Below are 26,348 nucleotides of genomic sequence, written 5' to 3' on the forward strand. Positions count from 1 at the left end.
AACGTAATCTTTAAAGCTATTCATCCCACTAGAAAATAAACACCTGGGGTTCAATTCTGCTCAGTTTATCTCTGTGAATATTTCAAAATTATTACAGATTACCTTTAACAATGGGATGCTTATCTCTCTTATCAGAGTAACACTTTGCTTTCCTTATTTTAGAAAAATACTTCAGTTTACACTAACTATTTTTTACAAATATGCAAATGATCTGGGTTGCCTATGGAAACACATGTTCCTGGGCTGGGTGTAAGGCTGTGTATGGATATATAAAGAGAATAGTTTGAGAAAATGGATGTGGGTGCTAGAAAGGAATGGGGGTACTAGCATTTATTCCCAAATTGTATGATTAATATTGTTTATAGGGATGAATGAACCTTTAAAGATTGCCATTTGAATCTGTTTGGTTTTGATGTTCAAAAGCAAAAAATCTTTAAATACCTTTTGAAATTCCAATTAAGAGTCAGTCAAAACCTATCACTAAAAGAATAGTTTTTGTTTTACAAATTAGCAATTAAAAAGTGACAAATATCTTCAATGCTTAAACACTGTTCTGCAATACCCATTATGTTCAAATAATACTTTTTCTGGGAACATGGGTATGTTTCCCAGTATTTCCTTTTTTTTTTTCTTTCTCTTAGGAATGCCTCTGGAAGCTGTCTAATTCTAAAGCTGCACTCACTTCACCAGTACTGGGGATTATGCAAATTATTTCATGAATAGTTTAAAATCACATTCTTTTTTCTAGTTTCAAATTATAATACGGGTGGCTTATTTTGCTTTTATGTTTTTTTTTCTACTGGTTTTTACTTTTTTTTCTTCTGAGTTTTATTTACTTATTTAATTTACTTATTTTATTTATTTATTTATTTAATTTTCTTACTAGAATAGTAATAATTAGGGGCAGTAAACTTTTTTGTACTACAAGAGCATGAAGTCTTGAACTGAGATTATTTCCCTATTTCAGTAATCGTTGTTCATGTTAAACATGGCTTAAGGCAGCCAGTGGTCCGAAGAACAGGAATTCCATGAGCTGATGTGTCTTAACACTGGAATATTATGTGAGGTTTTATTGTTAATATTTCTGTCCTTGTGACAATTTCTCTGTAGACCGTGGCACCACTTTAGCAGAATAACAAACATCAGCCGCTGAATGTATTAATACTGTGGAAAGCAATTTATTATTTCATTGTTGTAAATTATGTCCCTTTACTAGCAGGTTGTTTTATTATGACAAAGATTTCAATTTTATCTGTTTTCGTCGATGTGAGGATTTATTGTTTGTGCAAGGTGCCAGCATACTTGAGAAATGATGAGAATAGTTCACCAAGAGAATAAAATGTCTGTCTCTCAGAGGAAGGAGGGCAGAATGAATTCAGACATAAACTGGAAGAAGAAAAAGTGAAAGAAACCATGATAAGGATGTAGGTCACTAGGTCAAATCAACAGGTCAGAGAGGTCTATCAATGAGAGAATCCTAAATAATAGTTATTGATCAAGGAGGGTCAGCGACCACTACCCTGATGATCAGTAATTTCAGACAGTGCAGTTAGGGATTTATTGAGCATTAAAATTCTTGACATAAATAGGAACAGAATGAGCATTTCTACTTTGTATTTGAAGCTGGGCCTATATTTGAACTCAAACCTGAATTTGGGTTGTGTCCTTAATTTTGGGTTACTCATTTGCACTCAGGTGTAGGCCTAGGAGTATGTTGTGGGAAGAATTTTGAGTCCGTACTATTCCTTGGCATAGATGAAGCAGCTCATTCACCACCTCTCAACATGCTTGTCCAGCCAACATTAGTTTGATAAATTGGCTACAGAGTCCTTTCTGCAAGGGTCTCCGTGTCACATGCAGCAAACGGAGTTATCGTTTTAGGCAGCTGGAACTCAAAACTTCCCTTATAATATTAAGGATGCACAGCACTGAAGTATTAGTGTTGGGCTGAAGTTTGTTTTCTGTGCTTCGCATACAGATACAGACTTGGGATCTAACAAACCACACAGGAAACAAATTAAAAGCACCCTTGGAAGCAATCTAATACAACCTAATTCTGCCCACTTCTATGTGAGTTCTGAAGTCCTGTTCTGCTCTCTGCCTAAATGCAACCACCAGAAAGCTACTGAAAGGTGCCTTTTTTTTTTTTCAGGACAAAATGTTTAGGTGAATGCTGTCATGGGAAGTAGAGAAGAACCTAACGAATTCCGAGACTATCAAGTTTAGACAGTCCTAAAAAATAACCAGAATAACTGGGCAGTGTGTGTAGTTAAATATCTAAATTTAAGATAGATGAGATTTAAGTGGATCCTGCCTCCTTCTTTTGGGGTTGCATATCTAAATACAAATTTTCTTTTGTTGACAGAATAAATTAGGATTATCGGAAGGAAAAAAGTCTGTCAGAGCAGACTGGATAGCCATGGAAAAGCTGTGTTCCTAACTTTTCACTATCTTGCAATGGAATTGAAATAACTCTTTTTGGAATCTGTGATAGACTTGGTATTCAATAGGCCTTTCACATAATTAAACTATCGTCCCAGTCATGATTCTTAAAAATGATGTTTTCTTTTCTGTGTTGACTTTAGCAAAATCAGATGCACTTTTTGAATACATTCTTCATCACAGTCGAATTCTGTAATGCCTCCAAAATGTCCTCATGGATAAAGCAGTTTGAAGGCGTAGTCAAGGTTTAGCTACATCTCTAAGGCTGGGGATGAGGAGCAAAGAACTGCAGACAGGAATGATGAAGCTCAAGGGTTTTATTTTAACAGAAATTTGCCCTCCTACCCCAAGCTGTGTATGCTTGTGTTTGCTTCTGAACTTTGTTACCATATGCCTGTTCAGTGTAAAAAAGTCAAGAATTTGCGTACCCTCCATGTTAAAGTACTGTTAATGAGCATTGCCTACGTGCTTCACATCACTCAAATGTACTGCGATGGGAATTTTGGCAGGATGCATGTGGTATTTTTACAAGGAACTTGCAGGCATACCTGTCTTCACATGCAGTTTTACATGTACATATGAGAAACATGGATAGAAATATACTTCTAAGCAATTATTTGGTTAAAGCCTCAAAGGCTGTGTCTAAACTATGTGTTCAAAGGCTGTCTTCACAATGGACCAAGGAGCACTTCCCAGCTCATTGCTCTAGGCTCCCTCTCATCTGTGACCTGACTGTTGGGATGAGACATGGGCATGCACTGTCCCCCCTTATGCATGCTCTGACTTCTGTGGGAAGGAAGCCTGAGCATCAGGGATTGCTGACGTCCTCCAGTTATGCTCTTGATTTGGACAATGATGGGACCACAGCTGCCGTTGGTACTGTGCAACATAGGCAGAGTGATGTGTAAAAGCTCTCTCACCCTACCTACATCAATTGACTAGACCTAGGGGTGTAATTACTGGAGAACTTCTAAGACTTAGCTGAGATAAAATAGTGACATCAGGTACAGAAATACACCCTAGTTTAAATCGCCATTAGATAGGTGATGTGTGAGTGCCTGGAAAAGTTCTGAAATAAGAATTCTTGATTGTTCTTTCTGCAAAACTGGGAGGGAATTTCACGAGAGTTCCTACAGCAGTTTGCCACCAGCCTAATTTAGCTGAGGAACCCAAGTCTAATAGCCATAGCTATCTCTGTAGTCAAGGGAGAATGACTGTAATTTGATCAGCTTTTTATCTCTTCTGTGGGCTGAATTGTCCTCAGGAGATGCCAGCCTCTTTCTGTGGTCTCCAGGAGCAGGCTAGGCTCCTAATTTATATGTCTTGCTTGAGCACCTGAATTAGAAGGAGAAATTTGGGTCATCACTTCCATAATTTTTGGTGCATTACAACTTTAATTTGAAGTTAAGCTCTGAAGTTTCAGAGAAAGAATATGACTTTGTGAGCCATCATAGTTGATAGAAGGGACTGCTTTGTTCTTCTAATTGTACTTTGCAGGAATATTTCTGTAATTTTTTAACCTGTCATATCTGCAGTGTTATCAATAGAAAATCCATCATGGATCATTGATTTCTAAGTGTATTTAATATTTAGCTTATTTTTTACTGCCTTTTATTTCAGATGTTTTAGTAAGGGAATAATAAAAGGAAGTATGTTATCACTGAAAGAGAAAATAATCCCTGCCCATAATCAGGGATAAGCTAAACAATGCTAGAGTGTGCATGACATGTTTCAGCTTTAGAGAGTCCTCCAAATTGTAGCTAACATCTCTTAACTATGTGAGCCATCAGAGAATTGTGAATGTTAGTCTTTGTTCCTTCCCCCTGGCTTCCATACAATGTGCTTGATTCCTATTGCCAGGAGAGTTTTGCTAATTTACACCTGTTGACAGTCTGATGTCCTTTGATAATTGGCCATGTGGGTGAATGACTACCAAAATTTTGTCTGAACATCAAATATCTGCATGCATAAATTGTTAAACTAAAGCATTTTTCCTCCTGTATAGCATATAATTTAATCCATTATTACTGCCACCTTTAAAGACTGCATATGCCTGAAAGCAGAAAATTAAATAACTGTTTGCCGTTAATACAAATTATTGTGTTTTGACAGCCTGCTAATCAACTGAAGTAAAAATGATGCTGTACAAATAGCGCAATTGCCTTTTAAGTAACTTTTTTTTTAATGGGCATGAGAATTCCCCTTCTTTGGGCCTTTGAACCCTTATAGGATTTGTCCGCTGTGATATGTTAATGTTCAGAAGCATAAATAAAGCTTTATTTGAGTTGTGCTCTGATGCAGAATGGATTTTTCAGTATAGTTACTCTATGCATAATCTTGGGAAATATTTGACCATCATGTGCTGGCGATAGATGTTACTTCCACTATGGACTGTATCAATTAACGTGCAAATGAGTGACTTAGTATTTAGGAGATTTTGACATAACAATATGTACTTTATGCAATATTCAGGTATGGGCTGTTTCTGGGGAGCTGAGAGGAAGTTTTGGAGGCAGAAGGGAGTCTATTCCACTCAAGTGGGTTACGCAGGAGGGTATACCCCAAATCCTACCTACAAAGAGGTCTGTTCAGGTAAGTCTTTCTCTCTGTTTTTTAAGGGTTGTGAGTAGAATTGTGTCGGATTATGAGTGACAATGAAGGGTAAAATGAGTGACTGCAGCGACTAAAAAGATTTGGTGTTTAGACAACCTTGATATTGGCCTTGCATCTTAAACTGTAATGGAATCTATGGTGTGTCCATCCCATTGTTATCTCCTAATAATTAATGAGTTAATGTATGTACAAATATTCTGAGGAAAAATAAAAAATTATTTCTTCAGGAAGTTAATTCTGTTTCAAACTATGCAAATGTGTTCCTGAGAAAAAGCATGAGTTTTGATTTTACTTTTGTCTGTATCTGAGTATGAACAAAAATCAGAAAGCACACATTCTTTCTTTTTCTTTCCATATAACCAAGAGGTTGTATAGAGGAGTCTAAATTTCTCATTTGCGCTATTATTAATAATTTGCTAAATTTTTATACAGTTCAATGCACAGCATCCTATCATTTCCATGCCAAACCCTTGCATTTATTTTTCATTGCAGTCTTACACTAATCCTTCTATAGTACTAATAATCCAATACAGTTCCTTTCTGTGATCTAAAACATAGAACCACTGGCAGCCAACTGACTAATGTTGCTGTTAAAGCAAATTCTTGCTTTCCTATACTTGCTGGTGGAGAACAGCTTGGAGGTTTTCTTTTGGTTTATTTTCTTGTTAACACTTTTTATGCCAAATGCTGAAGTTGATATACTGTTCTCCCTGACAATCTGTCACAGACGCTTGATAGAAAGAGTGTAAAAAGTTCAGTGGCACAAACAAATAACGGACACTTTAGCAGCTGTGCAGAAGTGCTGCAAGGCATCCAAAAAAGCAGAAACTTTCTGGAAATAGTAAAAAATGGGAAAAGAGATGTTTGAAGGTGGTATAGAATGGAATAGAATGGAATGGAATGGAATGGAACGGAATGGAATGGAATAGAATAGAATAGAATAGAATAGAATATTTCAGTTGGAAGGGACCTGCAACAATGATCTAGTCCAACTGCCTGACCAATTCAGGGCTGACCAAAAGTTAAAGAAAGTTATTAGGTCATTGTCCAAATGCCTCTATTTTATAGACAATACTGTACTAATTAGAAATTGCCTATAAATGCTAAAGAAAGCATATAGATTAGGGAGAATTTCCAGTGGGAAAGCTCCTAAGTGCAAAAGTTTAGTGTATAGAAATTTAAAAATATCTAGAACAAAAAAAAGGACACCATGTGTTTAGCATTAACTGATGTATAGATACCCAGAACTCCTGCAAACATAGCAATAAGAAGCTTCATCTAGGGAAGAATCAGTGATGCCTGTCTTATTTATCCAAATGATCCATTACTTCCTAATACTTCTGCACTTTTGTATTCTGTACTTTCATCGTTTGCCTGCACTATCTGTAATTTTTATAAGAATATATAGTCCAAGACCTATCTGGTAATTATTGTCCACTCTGTTTAATGGCCTGGGTATTAAATAATTAGATTATTTATATAGAATAGGGATGTGCAGCACAACTTCTCTTTTCCAATGCACTCACAGTTCCAGTACACCGAGGGTAGTTATGATGGACTGTTGAGTGTTTCTCCCAAGATCCTGAGTGCTGGCTGTTGGCCAGGGGGAGATGTGAACACAGGACAAGATGATGTGTCCAGGGAAGTAAAAAAAAGGTACCATCTCTTTCAATTCTGTGCAGAATAGGCTGGTTTTATATTTCAGAATAGCTCCATAGTATTTTAAGCTTTGCATTTGATTGAGATACTTTGAAAGCTTTTTGTAGCTACTTATGTGTTGTATTTCATCAATAGTGAACAAAATTAAAAAAGATAATTGAATAATAAGAATCCTGGAATAAAGCAATGGGAAAAATCTTTGAAATCTATTTTCTGATAGTTTTTTTAGTTAGATTTGTAGCGCAAAAACACAGCTGAGGTTATTTTTCTAGTGCTTGTTTTTATACACATTTGCATTATGGATGTTTATATGCCTCCAGATGCTGGACACTAGAGGATTTTTGCTCAGAAATATCCAGAAGCATAAGCACATATTTCGTAGCCTTGTCTGTGTGAGCATAAATGGGATGTATATGTGCAACACACTTCTGTTCCTAGTTGTGCAGCTGAGCTGAGTTGGAGAGTTTACTGATTTCTGCATGCTGTTTTTTTCCTACTTAGCTTCCTCTAGCTCTATTTTATTCTGACTTTATTCTGATCTTTTTTTGGCACTTTTTTTCATCTTTGAACATACTTTTTGGAAGTCTCTTTAAAGAGAGCTCTCACAAGCTCCCCTAAGTTATTGCCATCTGGCTGCTCCTAGGTGCCATAGTTTTCATTGGGAAGAAGAGTTCTTATGAAATAGTAGACTTCAGTTATGCACTGTGTGATTGCCACTTTCTTATTCTTCTGTTCTGGAAAGATCATCTCTATGGTAAACACTTAACAGTCATGTCCTCTAAATCCAGTTCTGGAAAGGACATCAGGGACATCTAAACAATATCCACTTGGCAAGACTTTGAGCTTTACTTTCAGCTCATCCAGTCCTGAGAATCTGTGCAGGAAGTTATTTTAGTCCAACACCTTTCTGACTACTCTGAACAAAAAAAGCAACAATTATTTGGATGAAACATTTAGCACTTCTAAAAGCACATTGTCAGCTAGACCTCAGGCAAAATGGTGTGGATTTACTCTTTTCCCCATGCTAAGGTCACTCAAAACATATCAACCAATGGTGGTTTTCTTTATTTAGTTGCCTAAATGTAGGATTTTGTGCCATTTGAGATGCCTGGGAATATCCCATGTGCCATGCTACAGTCACATCTGACAGTTTTTCATGAATGCCCTAGCTGCCCTTGGACATCTCAAAAGTAACTGGATGCCTAAATATGAACAACTAATTCAAATCTAAGGTATCTGTGTGTACATTCACTATCCATACTTCTATCTGGAGCTAAGGACTTGGGTGGGCCATGCACTGTTGATTTATGTACATACGTGCTGCTACACAATGTGGAGGCAGGGGAGCATGTGCCTGCTGAGGTATAAGATTTTCCAATCTCTTGTTCTTGGATGTTCTTGAATGCATGCACAGTTTTGATCATGTATGTATCATCTGATCCATGCACGTTATATATCATAGAATCATAGAATGGTTTAGGTTGGAAGGGACCTTTAGACATCATCAAACCCCCTATGCCCTGGGCAAGGACAGCTTTGACTAGATCAAGTTGCTCAAAGCCCCATCCAACCTGACCTTGAACACTTCCAATGATGGGACATCCACAACTTCTCTGGGCAACCTGTTCCAGTGTCTCACCACCCTCGTAAGAAATTTCTTCCTTATATCTAATCTAAATCTACACTCTTGCAGTTTAAGACTGTTACCCCTTGTCCTGTCACTACAGAGCTTGGCATAAAGTCTTTCTCCATCTTTCTAATAAGCCCCTAGATCTGCAGACCTAGTATTAAGCTGTATGTGTGTGTGGGGACATCATTTCTCTTACAGCAGCCATGTGATGGCTGTACTGTTACAGCACTGTGTCGGTACCGCATGAAAACTTAAGCCTCTCAGGATAAAACCTCCAACCTCGTAAGCCTTGAAGAGCAGCATGATTCACCTCACTGTTGGGGAGGTAGGGAAGTCATGATTCTGCTTGAAAGGGTCAGATTAGTGTTATCCTGTTCAGATGTGGGACAGGTCATTTGAAGATTCTCCTTTCAGTTGATGTGGTATTGCCTTGCTAAATTCATGTTTAAGAGATAATTGAGTTACTTTGAAGCTTATGAATACAGTTCTGGAAATTATTTTTACATTTTGTGGTGACAACCATATAGATGAAAATCTGAAAAGGCATTCTGGAGTGCATGAAGGATTTGGAGCTATTTTCAGTGCATTAGCCTAATACATAAATACACCATTTTTGGCCAGCATTAGACAACCCAGGATGTTCATTCAGTATGAACATCTTTTCATATTTTGCTTACAGATGTTCAGAACAATTCTGTTTATCTGTATATTCATAAGCTTTTTGAAATCTGCATAGCTCAAGTGGCACTGAAATCAGAAGGGAAAAACTCTGCTGTTGTTATTCATAAACTGATTATGTACAATTACCATATAAAATATGCAGCTAATGATGATTTTCTTAAAAACAGGACAGTTTATAGGCTTATGGTTCAAGCTGTTAACATCTAAGCAGGTAATTTTTTTTTGTTTTGGGTTTTTTCTTTTTTTATCTTCAGTGACTATAATGTAAAAAAAAAAAAGATAAATATGCCTGTTTTTATCCAATATTAGTTAGAAGGCTTAGTAAACATAACAGTATATTTAGTTAGTTAAACCAATTTATAACCTAGTCAATTCTCAGTACCTTTCTGAAGCATATTCTCTTTTATACAAGTCACATTTCTTAATAATTAACAATGCAGTAGAACAGTATGCCACATGGACTTAGTTTCTGTGTTGAGTTACATAAAATACTTGATTGTGAAGTTGTTTCACATTTCCTATGCAGCAAACCCACGTTTTTCTGAGGGATAGTATTGCCTCTTGCATACCAATTAGTCTTTTGACTGATTCTTATATGTAGGAGTTCCAGTCCTCCTTAAAAAGTCTAGGCTTCCAAAGGTCATCTGGAATACTTCTAAATAGCTGATGGAAGAGAGTGGAGAAAGGCAAAATTAATTTCTTGCTCTGTTACCTCCTATCCCTTTGGTCAGTTGGTGATTTACAAAGTTAATTCCATCTCTGCTTCTTCTTAGTTATACTTGAAAGAGAGGGCAAGACAACCATTGAATTCCACAACAGGTTGATGATTAGCGTGTTCTTGCTTTAAGAATGGAAGTGCATGCAGAAGGTTTGACTTGGTGATGTGGGAGTTATTATTTGACATACTTATGCATAAACAGCATGATCATTAAAGCCAACAACAGCAAATCTGACTAGCATTTTTCACAAGTTATTAATAGCAATATAGACAAAATGTAATATGGGAAAATATTTCTTTCCTTCTCAGATTTCCCATTCTCTACAAAATACAGATGAATGTCCTACAAGAAACCATCAGTAGGTTGAGACAGTGTCTTATATTACTTGAAAAGCCCTTCATTTAGACATCACAACACTATTCCAAAGTGGGTCTGACTCTCCAAAATGTTTAAATGTATAATTAAACTACAAATATTCCCTTCACTTTCAGTAGCTGATAAAGGGATCTGAAGGTTTTCATGAACAGAAACTAAGTCCACAAGATTAAAGTTTCCAAGCAGTAATGAGAATGGCACAGAACATTTTCTTTTATTATTAAATCGCTGTCAAGAGAATAGATTCCTGTTGTGCCTTTGTCTGTTCTTTTTTTTCTTATAAGAACAGGATATAGGAATTTTAATGACTTATAGATTCTGTGAAGAATATCAGTGTTCACCGTGCCCTTGATCTGTACAACGTGCCTTGATATGATTGGCCAATTGCTCCATCTCTACCCTTTTTTTTTGCCTAGTTCATCTGTAAGGATGGAAGGAAAGCTTAGCCAATCAAAGTACAAAATGCTGTATTGATCGAAGTTAATGTCATGTACTGTGGATATTAGTGTTTTGTATATTTTTTGTAGCAATTGAAGAACAGGATTTTGTAGAAAATATATAATTTTATTAACTAGGCCACAGTTAGAATAGTTGTGCCTCTGTAATCGTACGACTACGGTCCTAGGAGCCTCCTAGAAGTGTAGAAAAAACCTTGATATAACCCTATAAACTATAATTTCTCCTCGATGCAATTGCTAAGTCATGAAATAAAATGAATGTACCAATTTCACTTCAAAAAATCATTTGGAAAGGTGATAGCAGATGCTGCTGCGATGTTAAAACCTTGGCAACAAGAATATAACAGATGCATTGAATTTCAGTTACCTGCTATATTGCAGTTCTACCTAGAAAATTGTCTATGTTGACATGACTGACATGCTCTTTTTCAACAGAAGAGCTTCTTGTTGACCAAGAAAACTTCATTATACCTTAGTATACCAGGATACAGAAATATGTTCTGTAGGTTCATCATGTAAAAATAAAAGGCAGAATGAATATTTTTACCAACCATCGTCTGAAAAACAAAAAGCTCCCTGTCCACAAGGAATGGTAGCTGCTCTGCTTAGGGAGTTCTGCTACGTCTTTAATCAAGGTTAAGTGTACATTTCCATTTCAGAATTTGACTTCTCAGGGTTAATATCTTGGCCGATTCAGGCTTGAAGAAATTAAACTGATATTTATTATTTAGATACCTGATTGTGCCTTGTGGCAAATTTAAAATCCTAATAGCCTCACTTCTATCCTCTGTTCCTTTTATCTATTCATTTCAGCATTGCCCATAATCACAGGCTTAGGTTGTAGTAGCAGTATAAATACTAAATATATTATTTATTATTAACAACTTTATTTGAATTGTATTCCGCTGAGATGTGTTGTTTCCGTCTTTCTCATCTCCTGGTTTTATTAAAGATATATATAAGATGAAAATGTGATAGCCCCAGAGGTTGAAAGAGCCATTGCAGAACAAGTCAAAGACAAAATCTTCTGACCTGGAGCCTACACTAAGTTCCCAAAGGAGCTTCATTTTCAGAAGAGACTCCATGCAGGATTAGGCTCTGCTGTTCACCGTGTCACTGTGCCTGAAGACAGAGTAAGCTGCAGCAGGAAGCTGCTTCTCATTTTAGGCATGGGAACATGGTGTATTTGTGAAAAAGATGATGCTTCCAGAGGGCTCACCATTATTACGGCTACTGGGGTTTTCTTACATTTTGCTTTTGCTATGGAGACACTTGAAAAAAAACAACCAACAAGGCCATTCTATTCAGCCTACCAAACTGTCGTCCCAGAAGTAGTGATTACTACAGGTGGTAACTCCATTGAAGTCACCTGTGGCTATTTGTGTCCGTGAGAACCATTCTTGGTATGTAATATTTGAAGTTTCATGTGCAAACTGATAATACAAGTCAAAAGAAAGAGGAAAAACAACAAGCAAAAAAATGCCATAAGGGGTAGAGATTCTAGATGGAAGAAACCAGGGAGAAGCTACAGCTATTGGAAGAGCATTGCTCTGGAAGGAAAGCAAATGGCAGAATACGTTTGCATTTTCCCTGTATTTCTTGTTTATTGTGGTATGTTTCTGTTATTTTGCTGCTCCTACTGCTTATTCCCCCAGCTGAAATCTTCATTCCTTTAGTGGCACATGACTGAAATGCTTTGGGGGTAATACGAATATTTCTGAGAATATATTTTTCCTGAAATTGGGAAAGTACTGAAATTACTACGTGGAAACATAGCAGCCCACTTTGGCTTACTTCCCTTATGGAACATGTTCCTATGCTGGCATATAAATGTTTATAAATTGAATTAGGGCTGTATCAAAAGAAGTGTGGCTAGCAGGTCAAGGGAGGGGATTCTCCCCCTCTACTCTGCTCTGATGAGACCCCACCTGCAGTACAGCATTCAGCTCTGGGGCCCCCAACATAAGAAGGACTTGGACCTGTTGGAGTGGGTCCAGAGGAGGGACACAAAGATGGTCAGAGGGCTGGAGCACCCCTCCTGTGAGGAAAGGCTGAGAGAGTTGGGGTTGTTCAGCCTGGAGAAGAGAAGGCTCCGGGGAGACCTTATTGCGGCCTTCCAGTACTTAAAGGGGGCCGACAAGAAAGATGGGGAGGGACTCTTTATCAGGGCATATAGTGATAGGACGAGGGGTAACGGTTTTAAACTGAAAGAGGGTAGATTTAGGTTAGATATTAGGAAGAAATTCTTTACTGTGAGGGTGGTGAGACACTGGAACAGGTTGCCCAGAGAAGTTGTAGATGCCCCATCCCTGGCAGTGTCCAAGGTCAGGTTGGATGGGGCTTTGAGCAACCTGGTCTAGTGGAAGGTGTCCCAGCCCATGGCAGGGGGTTGGAACTAGATGATCTCTAATGTCCCCTCCAGCCCAAACTATTCTATGATTCTATGATTCTATGAATACTATCTCACCAAGATGATTAATATTTTGAATAATTCTACAAGTGACCTGCATGGTTTCTGTCTTGGATGAATGGTGAAAATATCTAATTACAAGATTTTAACTTCCTTCTTTTTGCTCAGCTGTGCCTAGGAAGACTATTGTATCTCAGTTTATAATAAGCAAAATTATGATAGTTGAGTTCTGCTCTGTCTTACATTTGCAGACTCAGGCATTCTCACATGAGTTTCTCCAGGTGAGAAGAATTTGTTACATGATTGGAAAGGCAGAGCCTTTGGGGTCCTCATGGCTGTAGTGCACTGTAGCAATAGTTTCCGCATTTGACATTAAGTAACAACAGGGTAAAGGATGCTTTGAGAAGGATTTTGGGAAAGCCAGAGCTCAAGAGAATTCAAGGAATTGCTCACAAAAATTAGGAAAGGTTATAAAAATCCCTTTGGGATTGTGACACATAGTAGTAGGCAACTGCACTGTAATACCGATTTAGAGACTTACAAAGAGAAGACGGTCACTAAGGAAATAGCTTGTTTTCCGTTAGCTGGTTACACTGAAAAAAACTAAATAGACATAATGCTTGGGTCAATTCAGATTTTTTTTTTCCTGATTAGATTTGGCTAATAGACAAACCAAAGAAATGAAGAAATTGGGACCAACTAGAACACTGATTTTGTTTTAAATTTTACCTAAATTTTTAGGAAAGAGTAAGGTAATGAAACCATATTTTAGAATGGTACTTTGGCTTGAACTAAAAGAAAAATCAAAATATTTCATTATGAAAAGAACAACCCCCCACTTTTCACAATTCTACAGTGGCATCCATTAAGTGAAACCAGCAACAAAATTGCAAAATTTTGTGGTCAGCCTCAGGATGCATTTTGGGAAGAAGGGCTCATAAAATAGCAAGAGATTACAACTGCGCACAGCAAGAAATATTTTCTAAGAGAGATCAAGCAGTTTGTTTGAGGAGTCCTAACTTATCTTGGTAAAGCCAAGAAATGAAGGATCCTTCAGGGAAGTCATCTTTCAATTTACTCGCTGATGATTTGCTGTGGGCTAGGACTTGAGTACATCCATTGTAGGTATATTCGTTTTAGAAGAGACAAAAATCTTTCAAATGCTTTGGTGCACTAAAAAAGGCAGAGATTTTAAAGCTAGGATAGGCTGCAAATTATGATTGAGTCACAGTTCTGGTGTAACAGAAGGTATAGGATGCCATCTACAAATTTCTGCATGAAGTATGAGAACCTATTGCTAGGTAGGCACCATCACTTTACGTTTGTATGCTGTCAGGTTGGATGCCTTAAGTACTATTGTAATCACAGTAGTAAGCTATGAAACCCAAGCCACTGAAAAGACTATTATCCAATTTTTATCTGAATACCCAAAGTGATAGAAAGTCTGCCATTTCCATCAGTAGGAAACTTCCCCACAGTAATAGGATGCAACAGCCCTCATAATTGTTTTGTTGAAGGACTGAGCTAGATCTGTTTAACATTGCAGCAGAGATGTTTGCCACCAGAGCTCAAGGGATAATCCACAAGCCACACAAGATACTTCTGACAAAAGATAACTGAGGTAAAATTGATACACAGACTCCCGCTTTTTGTTCATTGACTTCAAGATCCTTTGCAAAAATTGTGTCTTCCTGTGTGAGACCTGTCTGCTCCTACAGCATGGGCAGGAGGAAGGGTGGATCACTCTTTTCTTGACCTCAGGATCTAAGATTCATTTAATGAAATATGTTAGCCATTGCTTGACTAACTGGGTCACTCAAAGGTTTATTTGGGTCCCCACTCAGAAACCAAATCCCCTTTTTATTTAAGCTGCCTTTCAGGAAATTTCTGGGATGTACAATCTCAAAAAAGGGAGAAACCAAAGGGAAAGTATTTGACTAATTGAAATATAACTGCTGTGTTGTTCCACACCAAGGATGGATTTAGTCTAACAATCTACTTCAGTGAAAGCGTAAATTCTGTCTTCATATACCTCAGACCTTCCAGGTATTTTAGTGATTTAGTATTTAATTATCACTGATGATCTTTTCTGTATTAATTTGTCTATCCATTTGTTTAATATGATTTTATTCCTGGCATTCACAAATATGAGGGGAAAATTGTGGTTTCATTAACTCTAGTGCTGAACCTGTGCAGGAAGTTTCAAAGATAACTTGCTATAGATAAACAATATTTTGCTAAAGGTTATTTCATGCCAGCTAGGTATCAATACGTCTGGGAATGAAGTATTTATTCTGAGGAGTAAGTGAAAAGAGCTTAATTTGCTTTACTGACACTCTGCCTTGTTAACAAGTACTCCATAGTTACATGCTATATCTCTACCATCAGTAGAGCTCAAAGCAATGGGTAAGCTGGGAAGTGGAGAAAAAACAAAGTAATGGGGATAAAACAAACAGCAGATCTGTCATAGGAGATCTGAAAATATCAGATTTTTTTTTTTTTTTTCTTCTGGATGGTTACTGCTTTGAAACCCTTCTGTAATACATCTTTGGAGGCTTTCACTTTGCAGCAGGAAGGAGATGTTTCTTCCTGGCTGCACATCATATGGCATCAGCGTCCCTGGTGTTTTTCACGCACAGCGCTGCTGGTGGGATGTGTTTTTTCTCACCCCATAGTTATAATAGTTGCTGTCATTCATCTACACTGGATTCAAATTATATGTGAACTGTGACCACCAACAGTACTAAGAGCATAACTCATTTCCACATCAATGAGATCTTTTCAGCCTGTTGATATGGACAAAGTGGCCAGTCTAAGGTAACTGGCCTTAAACCTGTACTTCAAAAGGAGGAGAAGCCGCCTGCCTGGAATAGAGTCCACTTGGAGCTGCAGACACTCTTAAAAAAATCAGCAGGGTAAAGTCTTCTGAAAGGCTGTCTCCTCTTTAGCTTCTAAAGAAGCTTCTTTGTTATCAGCACTAGTGACATCCCCAGAAGAGTTGTCATGGCTACGCACAGGTGATATCTATGGCAGTAAACTGAACAGGGTGCAGATTTGGGCATGGGTATGTGATCAGTCCTACCACTGGATTGCTTTCGTAGTCCCTGACATGGTCGTAGCCAGGCAAGTAGCCTGTCCTGGACAATTCCTAGACACAGCTGATGGTTAATACAGTACAGATACTCAAACTCAATGAGCAGTGTGGATGCACAAACCCTTTTCAGTTTAGTTGCAAGGTAGGTTCTGTTGTGGCGTTGGCCGTACAGCCAGAGAGTAATCCTAGGCCTGTTGTACTTGCTAACAAATATTTTGCGCTGAGAAACTCAGTGGACTGTTTGGACTGCCCTACTCTTGTTTTCAGTCTTTTTTGAGGTGTATTGTATAGACTGACATTCACAACCAGCCCTTTAAAACCATGGATCCTAGGAGTTCTCTGGCTGGGAAGAAGCAAGAAGGAATTACCAGCTTTGCCTCCTCTACTTTGCATGCGGTGCATGCCTGGAGACACTTCTGTACCTATTACTGGGCGCAAAAATATGCCATGATTGTGGTTGCATACACATGCGCCCACAGTGCTAACACACAGATCAAATCTGCCTGGAAAAAAACCCAACCCTGTCATGTGGCTAATCTTATTTTTTGTCTACTAGTTCCCCACTTGGTTTTATCCAATGTTTATTCAGTGAAGCGATTCAATTAGAAACTATTTTTATTTTCTTTCCAAGGAGTGAAAAATGTTAATTGTAGCTGAAATGCCTTCGAGTGATTCTGTTCTAATGTCACATTTCCATAAAGTCTATACAATTTGCTTTCTGCTAGAATAGTACAACAGTAGAACAAAAATACTAAAAAAGTGTCATTAATATTTTGAATGCTAGACTTGGCGTGGACTATGACCTTGCTGGGTAAAGCACAGAAAAAAAAAAAGTCCTTTCCTCCCAAAGTGTACCATATAAGACTAAGAGAAAAGACAACAGATTGCTGCAGACAGTTGGATAAATCAAAAGAAACTATAAGAGAATTTTAATTAATATGATAAGCCATCATCTCAGCATACTAGTAAGTACATGCCACTGGCTTTTTTTGAGTAGCAAGTAAGTGAGGGGAAAGCAGTTTCAACTATACTGTCCTTGGGTTCCCAGGCTGTTACTGGGTTTTAAACTGGAGCATGACACAGACTGCGATGGTCCTTCTTCTCAGGAATCTCATCAGCCATGAAAAAGAGAGCTGCACTCCTGTTACCTAGTCCTAGAGCATTTGGTAACATCTGTTGTAGCACCTCTGGGAGAAGTTGGGAGAAGAGCACTTCTGTCACCAAAAGCATGAGGTCAGCCCGCTGAGTGTGAGTGGTGTCCCGGTGGAGGTCTGGCTTTGGCTGTCGGTAGGTAGTAGCATTTCAGTCTGAGGAACTCAAAGGAACAAGTATAACCTTAATGGGTGATACTCAACACATTTGTGTTAAAGGGATGGCAATCTATGCCTACATTCAGTTTAGAAACTTCTCAGGGGTAACTAGATGGAGATGGCAGAAATCTTTCAGCATAAGTGGGAGTCTGCTGGGAGCATGGAGTAGTTATGCACATTAGGCAAGTTATGGTACTCTCTGGAGAGTTGTCTGGGGAGAAAAGCTTCATGGCCCCTGGGCACTGTTGAGCTCTTCACGGCCCTGTCACGTCACTTCTACCACCCCTGTTGTGCTTCCTTTCAGGTTGAACCATTCTAGAGGCAGAGGAAATGGAGATCCTTTCACGTACTTACAGATACCCATGCATCAAATTGCTGCAGGGAGCTATAGCCATTGTTTTATCTTGCTTCTCTGCAAGCAGAGGAACTGTTCTGTTCAGCTTAGGAGCCAGCTAAACAGCAGAAATATGCATTGAGGCTAAAACATGCATTATAGCTGGCAGCCTTGACTAAGATGCATCTCCTTAATTATAAAGGTTAGAAGAGATTCCAAAACGAGGTACAAATTTGCCATCACTGCGAAGCTTTAAATTAGGATTTGTTTATCTTTCTAAAATATGTTCAGTTTAGCCATGAGTTATCCGCCTCACTGATATGAAAGAATACTTTCCTCTGCAAAAGGAGACTCTGGTTTAAAGGAGGCTCTCTGGCCTGTGTTATTAAGGAGGTCATAATTTATTCTGGCCATAACTTTCCTTTATTCATCCTGGAAAGGTGACAGGTACTATGTACTAAACTGAAAGTTTGCATTATCATCAACTACCGTGATTACACATTGTTTACTTCTTTTTTTTCCTCTTTTTTTTTTCTTTTTCATTTTTGTGTTATAATTATAGTGTTTTAGATTTTCTGGAAAGGATACAGGGTTTAATCATGTCATTATGTGTGCTGAATGCTGTGAAAATTCTTTGTTCCAACTCAAGTGGAACGCCATTATAGTACTCTTATCATCTATTAAGAAAGTAATAAAATTGGGCCAAATTGATCCCAGACATAATTCTGCTGATGTCAATGGTGTTACATCAGGAAGAAATTTGTCTCAGTCTGTTAATAGGATGACAAGATAAAAGAGAAAAGTGGCTACTGAGTAGCAAACAAGTCTTGGAAAAAGAAGTTCCACTCACTGATTAGGCCCTGCTGGTGCAATGTTTTGAAGCTACAAAGCATTGCAAGAGTGCTAAATATTGTTGTTGTTATTATTACTATTATTATTGTTTTCTGAATGGACTGTGTTGAAAATGGTCAGGATTCTATTTCATTATTCTCCTTTCAATTTTTGGCAGTACACTTTTCTTCAGCAGAGCTGACCCCGAACCAGTGGTAGGTGCAGATGGGACCATTATTTTTCACCGCTTCATTTATTTTGGTTTAACAAATGGCTTCATTTTATTTCTTGCCTCATTCCTTTCTGTTCAGGGACAGTTTAGCCCTTCTGCAGGTGTTCAAAGATGTTCAAAGACAGGAGTAATGTGTAATGAGTTCTCCACTTACAATGCAATCTCCCAGCCTGCCTTTGTGATCCATTCAGAAGCCTTTAAGTGAAACTAAAATTAAATGAAAAAATATAGACTGGGATCTGGTGCCCTTAGCCTGTGAGCTGAACTTAGGCACCTAGCTTGAAAGTGCAAAGAAGGTAGGATCCAATTTTCATTAATTAAGTAGGTCAGATTTTGGATGGGGAGGGGACCTTTTCTTCCTTCTGCTTCTGAATGTGCAGCAACACGCGATCCAAAATGGAAATGTGGTGGGTACAGAAGCAAACGAGATGAGATTCTTGCACAGGAAGGAGCAGGGGTCCCAGATTGGCTTCCCACAGTGCATCTGGCATGAATCTGTTACAAAGTGTATAAAAAAAGATGTTAACCATGAGAATAGGTTCCAGGGCCTTGCCCTTCTTTCTCTCCTTCTCCTCCCTGCCCCAGATTGCCCTAATCAGTAGACGAAAACCAGCTTCCCATCTGGCTTTATGGTGTCCAAAGAAGAGCAACAAAGCTGGCTGGTGAAGAGTCTAGAGCACAAGTCTTATGAGGAGCAGCTGAGGGACCTGGGGATGTTCAGTCTGGAGAAAAGGAGGCTGAGGGGAGACCTGATTGCTCTCTACAACTACCTGAAAGGGGGCTGTAGCCAGGTGGGTCTCGGTCTCTTCTCCCAAGTAACGAGTGATAGGACAAGAGGAAATGGCCTCAAGTTGCTCCAGGGGAGGTTTAGATTGGATATTAGGAAAAATTTCTTCACTGAAAGGGTTGTCAAGCATTGGAACAGGCTGCCCAGGGAAGTGGTGGAGTCACCATCCCTGGGGGTATTTAAAAGACGTGTAGATGTGGTGCTTAGGGACATGGTTTAGTGGTGGACTTGGCTGTGCTAGGTTAATGGTTGGACTCGATCTTAAAGGTCTTTTCCAACCGAAACGATTCTATGATTCTGTCATTCTATAATCTTGCATTTGTGGCTACACAGTGGCCTTGCTTCATCAGGACAAGTAATGAATGTGCTTCCTCAGCATATCCGCTATGCTGGTAGTTAGGATGCTCTCAAGAGATGTGTGTTTCTTATTTTGAAAGTCATTTGGGATCCAGGCATCAAACTTCCTGAGCAGGTGTTTGAACCGAGGGCTATCACACCAAAGGTGTGCAATATTTTGGTACGAGCTCCCACTGTTTCAGATCTAATTAACTAGGAAGAGCAAAATACTCTTCCTGGTCTTTTCCAGAGATTCACACACTCTGAATCTCACCAAAGTCTCTAATGATTAGCAGTATCTTTTATATAGCAGTGGGGATTTAAGGAACTTTGCATAATAAAGAGAATTATTTCTAAAGCCTGCTTGAAGGATGACTATTTCAGGCAGCTATGGAAAATAAAATAATTAATTAAAAAGGGAAAAAAATTGCAGCAAAACTGCATTTGTTGCTACTGCTCTTGTAATAGGCAGTTTTGATCTTCTACTAAACGTGCAGAAATAAATAGTGTCACAGCAGATATGGAAGGCAGATTCTTCAGACCAACTAAATATAAAGCCAAGTGTCTTACTGCATATTCGTCTATTTACTGCCTTCGATTCTTGTCTAATTCCTTTATTTTCAATATGATAATAGACTTTTCTCCATGCAGACTCATTGTTACCATGAAATAGAATTTGTCTACACATGATATGTTCATATAATGTGTGAGGGCAGAATTCATCAAAACAATTGAGCTATGAGCAGGGATATCACTTAGTCGCTTTTTGCCTCCTTTATTCTCGTCTTTCTGCATTTGAATTGTTAAACAGGAGCTCTGCTGCAGTGTCAAAGAGTATCTTACAAAAGCTGTTGCCATAGTGTTACACCTAGATATGAATTCTTTGTGTATCACTGGCACGATAAGTGGTTATTTATTTGTACTTAGGCTTACTTAATAGCTCTTAATTAGAAGAATGGCCCAGAGTTGAGGAACAACTTGACTATTAGAACTACTGCTCCCATTATAGTTGATAAAGATCAGATAAAACTTTTTCAGATAACTTTTTTCAGCAACTTATTAGAAAATAACTCCCTCTTTTCTCACCTTTTCCAAGAATCCCTAAACTACCACTGTAGCTGTCACACCAGCAACGCAACCTTCCTCTTCTCTTTTGAAACCCCTCCTAGAAACGAAACTTCTCCCTGAATGCAGTAGGGGAAGATCTTCCCATTTAATTACACTCGTACTGAAAACGGGCAACAGAAGTTTCTCTCCTGCAGCACCACAGTCTTGGTTGGTGTGTGCTTTCTTCCCTTTTGTTGCTCTTGCCTTTCATATTCCTCAGCAGTGGTTTTAATTCTGGACTTTGCCTGGCAGCTCTTTGGAGCAGAACGTATTGCAGAAAGAAGGAGGAGCACCTCAGCTGGGCTGTTACCTTGACACTCAGCTGATTTCCTTCTATTCCTGGCTCCAAGGCTGACTTGGATGACCTTCAGCTCTTCCTGCCTATTGTCCTCATCTATAAAAAAGGAAATACTTTATCTTATTTTATAAAGCGCTTTGAAATCTACAGCTATATGGATTTTTCTGGTACTGAGTGTTGGAGGAAAGCATAGGTAACAAGGGGAAATCTAGTTTTCTTTTATCTCCTGCAGCCATAGACAACTTCAACTGATAGATTTACGTATTTATATATCTAAATTGTTTTATTCAGCTGAAAAGGATCTGTGTATCTGAACACTTTACATTAAGCATAATTTTTAGTCTCCATTTTAACATTCTGATTCCTTTCTAGTCCTGTAGGATGCAGAAGTAGATACTGTAGTGTATCATATAAAATCTTCTTTGGGCACTTTCTAATTGTCCAGATTTTACAACATGTGATAATAGATACTATATGCAATGTCTGCTCCCAAACCTGCTCTGTATACTTCATAAAAACATTACTTCTAATTGAAATAAGCTTTCAGACAGAGATTTTTACAGCTCTGCAGCATGTAACTTGATAGCTTCATTCAGTACTTACGTATATTGTGCAAATGCACTAAATTAATTGGAGTTACTGTTTTCATTTATAATGAAGCCACTGACAGAAAGATCTGCCCATAAAACTTTTGCAATTTTGACTTATTAAATATATGGTAAATAAGGTAATATATTTTTTTTCCAGTGCATGGACTGTACCATAGCGTCTCCTTCATTGAAGACCTTCTATGAAGATAGAGTTTTAAAAATCTTTCCCTTGCAGAAATGTTCTAAAAACCCCTAATTCTCCTATGAAGGTTTTTCTTCCCCCAGAAGTATTTAAAACACTTTTTCTGTATCTCCTTAATTGAAAGCAGCAGTGTTTCAGTGCTACAAGCCAAGGTAAATCTTGTTTCATTGTAAAACTACTACCTTGACACAACCAAAATAATAATAAAAAAGAAACCCTCAGGGAAAAAAAACCCTGAAGCCCGAAATTACTGCTTATGCAAGGATAGTGTTAGTGGTTGTGCCATTCCCTTTTAAATAATACCTCTCTAATTGGTAACCCAATGTAATGGGTAAGTGAACATATTTCACAGCAGCAGCTGTTGGATGTTCAATGACTGGAAAATACAGTGATGGTTAAGTGTATGGAGTACTCATCCCGTCAGTAAGAGTAAGTTAATCATATACAATTCACTGAACAGTAGAGTTGCATTTGCAGAGCAGTGGGCTGCCTTTTAATTGTTGTAGATCTTTTTCAATATCTTGCAGTATCTTTTGTCTCAGCTGTAGCAGTTTTGGTTGCATCCCTAAAACTGTCAGTCTTCCTTATTTTTGCAAGGGCCTAACAATTCCTCCTTCACAATGCAGCTTAAATTGGACCAGATGCTGCATCAATAGAACAGTCTGCCCATCTCAGAGGCATTAAGCCCAAAATTATTTAGAAAATTGAAGCCTTTAACATACTCTGGATTAATGTGATTAAGTAGAGCTTGCTTTAATTCATAGCCATCTATTCCTTTATTAATAGCCATTTCATCAACAGGAGCAGCACATATGGGTACAAGATGACTGAAAGTTAAATTGATTGCTGTAAGCCTGTAAGAAAAGCATTTAATGTTTCAATAATAACTGATGTAAGACTTCACTGTGGGGCATTTTAGATAGATTTAGACCAGCTTATAGGCACAGTATTTATTAACATCTTTTAATTTTTAATATAAGCTTGCTAAATGAAAGTCTTTTTTTTAAAAAAAAATTTAATCCCTTCTTTAAGTCTGCATTTGATATACAAGATCAGTGCATTTATAAGGGAGAGTCTCCCTTGTGAATGATAACAGCTGGTCCAGGGCATAGTGGAGTTGAGACTTCTGTCAGGCTTAGGAAAAGATAAAATGTAACAGAGGTTAATTTTATATGAGTATATATACCCACACATCCTCCAACAACACATATTTCTAATCCTATAATCATTATAGGTACTGGAAGAGTGTGTGCTAGCTCATATACTGCAGGAAATCCAGGCAATCCATCACTCACACTCTTAAACTCCATTTTTAGGGAGGGTTCAGGTGGTCCTTGCTTATTTCCCAACTCAGTAATTATATATGTGCAAATGTATACATGCGCACACATGTAGGGAGAGGAGAGAGACATTTACAGTATGACCCAATGCCATGGAGATGACCATTCCAACAATTTACACTTGAAGAGATCTAATCCCAGTACTTGGGAATGTTCCCTGGTACTGTTTAATTTGCTAGTATAGGCATAGTCTTAAATTCTGCTAAAGGTAACTAAGATGCCAAAGTTTCTTTGTATGTTCAGACTGTGTTGTCTTATCCAGAATAAATCTATAAATTTAAAATGGAGAATGAAGGGAACTAGCTGTAATTTATTACCATAGTTATTGTCAAGGTGTAGAATCATAGAAATGCTGGTCAGAAGGGACATGTGGAAGTCTTTGCTCCAAACTCTCATCTGAAGCAGGACCATCTTCAACACTCAATCAGGTCAGCAGTGGCTTTGCCTAGCTAGGTCAGGAAAAGCTCCAAGGATGGAGGTTACGGAAGTGCACAGGGTAGTGTGCTCCACTGCAGTGCTGTCCTCCACAAAGGTTCTCCTAATGTCCAGTTTGAACCTTATGGCCATTGCCACTTCCTATACTGCCTATCACCGCTGAAGAAAGAAGACTTTGTTTACATCATTGCTGTAACTTCCCATCAAATATTTTAAGTTGGAATTAGCTTTCCCTTTAGCATCCTCTTGGACAGACTCAGCTTCCTGCAGGTCATGTATGTTGGCCCCTTGCCATTTTGATAGCTTTCTGTGGACCTGCTTAGTTTCTCAACATCCTTGAACTGGCCAACAAGCTGGCCTTCTTTGTGCAGAAAAAAACAAATGCAAATGTCAGTGTCATCTCATGCATCATTACAGTTTCACACCGTTAATGGTTAAAGGGGCCACGAAAAAATCTAATCTTCAGGCTATGGCACACTTCCACAATTCACCTGTATTTCCACATTGAAGCTCAGATAACTGCAGTACTATGTGCCATGTACAAGAAGCAGGCAATGGAAGAGTGCAGTCAACACACAAGGCCTCAGTAGTGGCAGAAGAATTCACTAAATGTTCTTAGATGATCACAGGGGAAAGCTGTTGTCTTTCCTGCACATAAAGTGAGAGATGAAGAGGAAAGAGCAAAACACATTAAATGTCCATCTGTCATGGGGAAATATCCCCTTCTATTCCTTCATCTGCAATGTGGACCATGTAAGCCCAGTGCAGAGCACCAGGCCATCGTGTCCTCGCTGTAGGGGAATCTGTGCTTCAGTGGAAGGCAACAACAGAAGAAAGACAGAGAATACCTCTGGCTAGTTATGTAGAGGGACATGGGGGATATTACTTTCTGAGCAGTCGAAGCTCCAAAGTGTACGAGATGACTATAGTAATTGTTTTAATGAGAGCTGAAACTACTATGAGTGCTGAGCTTTACAAAAGTGATGTTCTCAGTGAAAGAAAGGAATGATGGACAGAGCCATAGATTCATGGATTCTGGTGCTGTGGATGATCACCATGACCATCCCTGCTGCCCTCCTGCATCTGCGGACCATAGAATTCAGCACAGAAACTTGAATTAAAAATATCTTAAGAAGATAAATAAAGTCAAGCATTTATCCCTCAATGTTAAGAAACTACATTTTATTACAGGTTGAATTTATGTAGCCTCAGCTTTTAGCCACAGGATCTTCCTGTGCCTCTTTCTCTTAGCAAGACTGGATCTTCTCTCAGTAAGAGAAAGAAATACCTCCAAGGAGTGGTATCTGTGAGAAAGCAGTTTGTGCCCCTTGTTTTGCCACATTTGATGTTATTAAATTCAAACAGATCTCACAGTAGTAGGTACTGTACGATAAACATAAATGCGAGCACAGTGATTCACATTATTTGAATATGATACTTCTTCAGGTTAATTTTTTTTAAATAGATGAACAATTACTTTTTTTCCCTCATTGTCTTCTAAGTACTTTTGGGCACCCAAATTGGGCATTTCTTTCTGGATGAATTAATGTCAAGGAATACTGGTTTCACTTCAATTAAAATCCTTTTTTTGCTTTTCTTAAATGCTCCCATTTAAATGGGAATTTTAGAAAGGATACAAGTGACCTGTAATTTAAAACTCTTGATTTGTGACTGGTTGAATAGAAATAATGGATAGTCAAATACAATGAATGTTCATTAGGTTTAAGCAGGAGGTACATGCTTTCACTGGGCTAATGTGAAGTATAACATGTACATTTTAGCAAAAAAAAAGCAAAAATATTTTTTGTTATGTGTAAGTAGCAGTATAAATAGTATACTGTTTACTGGAGCCAATTTTAATTAATTTTATCAGTGGCTGAAATAAAGGTCGCTCTTATTGGGCTCTTACAGCGTAATTAATCATCAGTAATAATTCATTTTACGTGACTTCTTGAGGTTAAGCATTGCCACAGCCATTCATTAAAATTGGGGTGAGAATTAATAATGTCTAAAAGGTTTGCCACAAAAAAGTGAAATATCTGTAAAGATTTATTAAAGGCTAATGATTGATCTACTTGCCTTTATTTTTTAAACCTGATCTCAAATATGGGTCATGCCGCTGTAGAAATATATTAGCCGGCTTTTGATCTGTTTCCAGTGGTTAATGGTCTTTGTGAAACCTATGACACTATGTAGCATATTTTTCACGGTGTCCTTAAGAAGATGCTTGTCATCACTAAGTGAGGTTTTATGCTCAGGGTGAGATTCTAGGAATGAAGAATTCCACTTACCATAATTAGAAATGAGATATTCTAAAATGTTGATGTAGCCTCAGATGATGCTGGCCACAGAACAAGCTGCCTCTTCTCATTGCAGGGACCTTCATGAGGATGGTTGGGAGAAATAAACTTGCAGTCTAGGAACTGTTAATTCTTTCCAGCAGTTTCAGTGGGCGGCAGGGCTGT

At 38.2% G+C, this 26,348-nt stretch overlaps 1 protein-coding gene across 1 annotated transcript in view; it reads left to right on the plus strand.

Annotated features, from left to right (window-relative positions):
• MSRA (methionine sulfoxide reductase A) overlaps positions 1-26,348 on the plus strand; it is a 286,968-nt gene that overhangs the window by 134,437 nt on the left and 126,183 nt on the right. The window contains exon 3 of the mRNA XM_075048928.1: positions 4,915-5,034. Within this exon, the coding sequence (XP_074905029.1) occupies positions 4,915-5,034 (120 nt within the window). The remainder of the gene's footprint in view (positions 1-4,914; positions 5,035-26,348) is intronic.

This window comes from Buteo buteo, chromosome 17 (genome assembly GCF_964188355.1).
Source record: "Buteo buteo chromosome 17, bButBut1.hap1.1, whole genome shotgun sequence".
Classification (NCBI taxonomy): domain Eukaryota; kingdom Metazoa; phylum Chordata; class Aves; order Accipitriformes; family Accipitridae; genus Buteo; species Buteo buteo.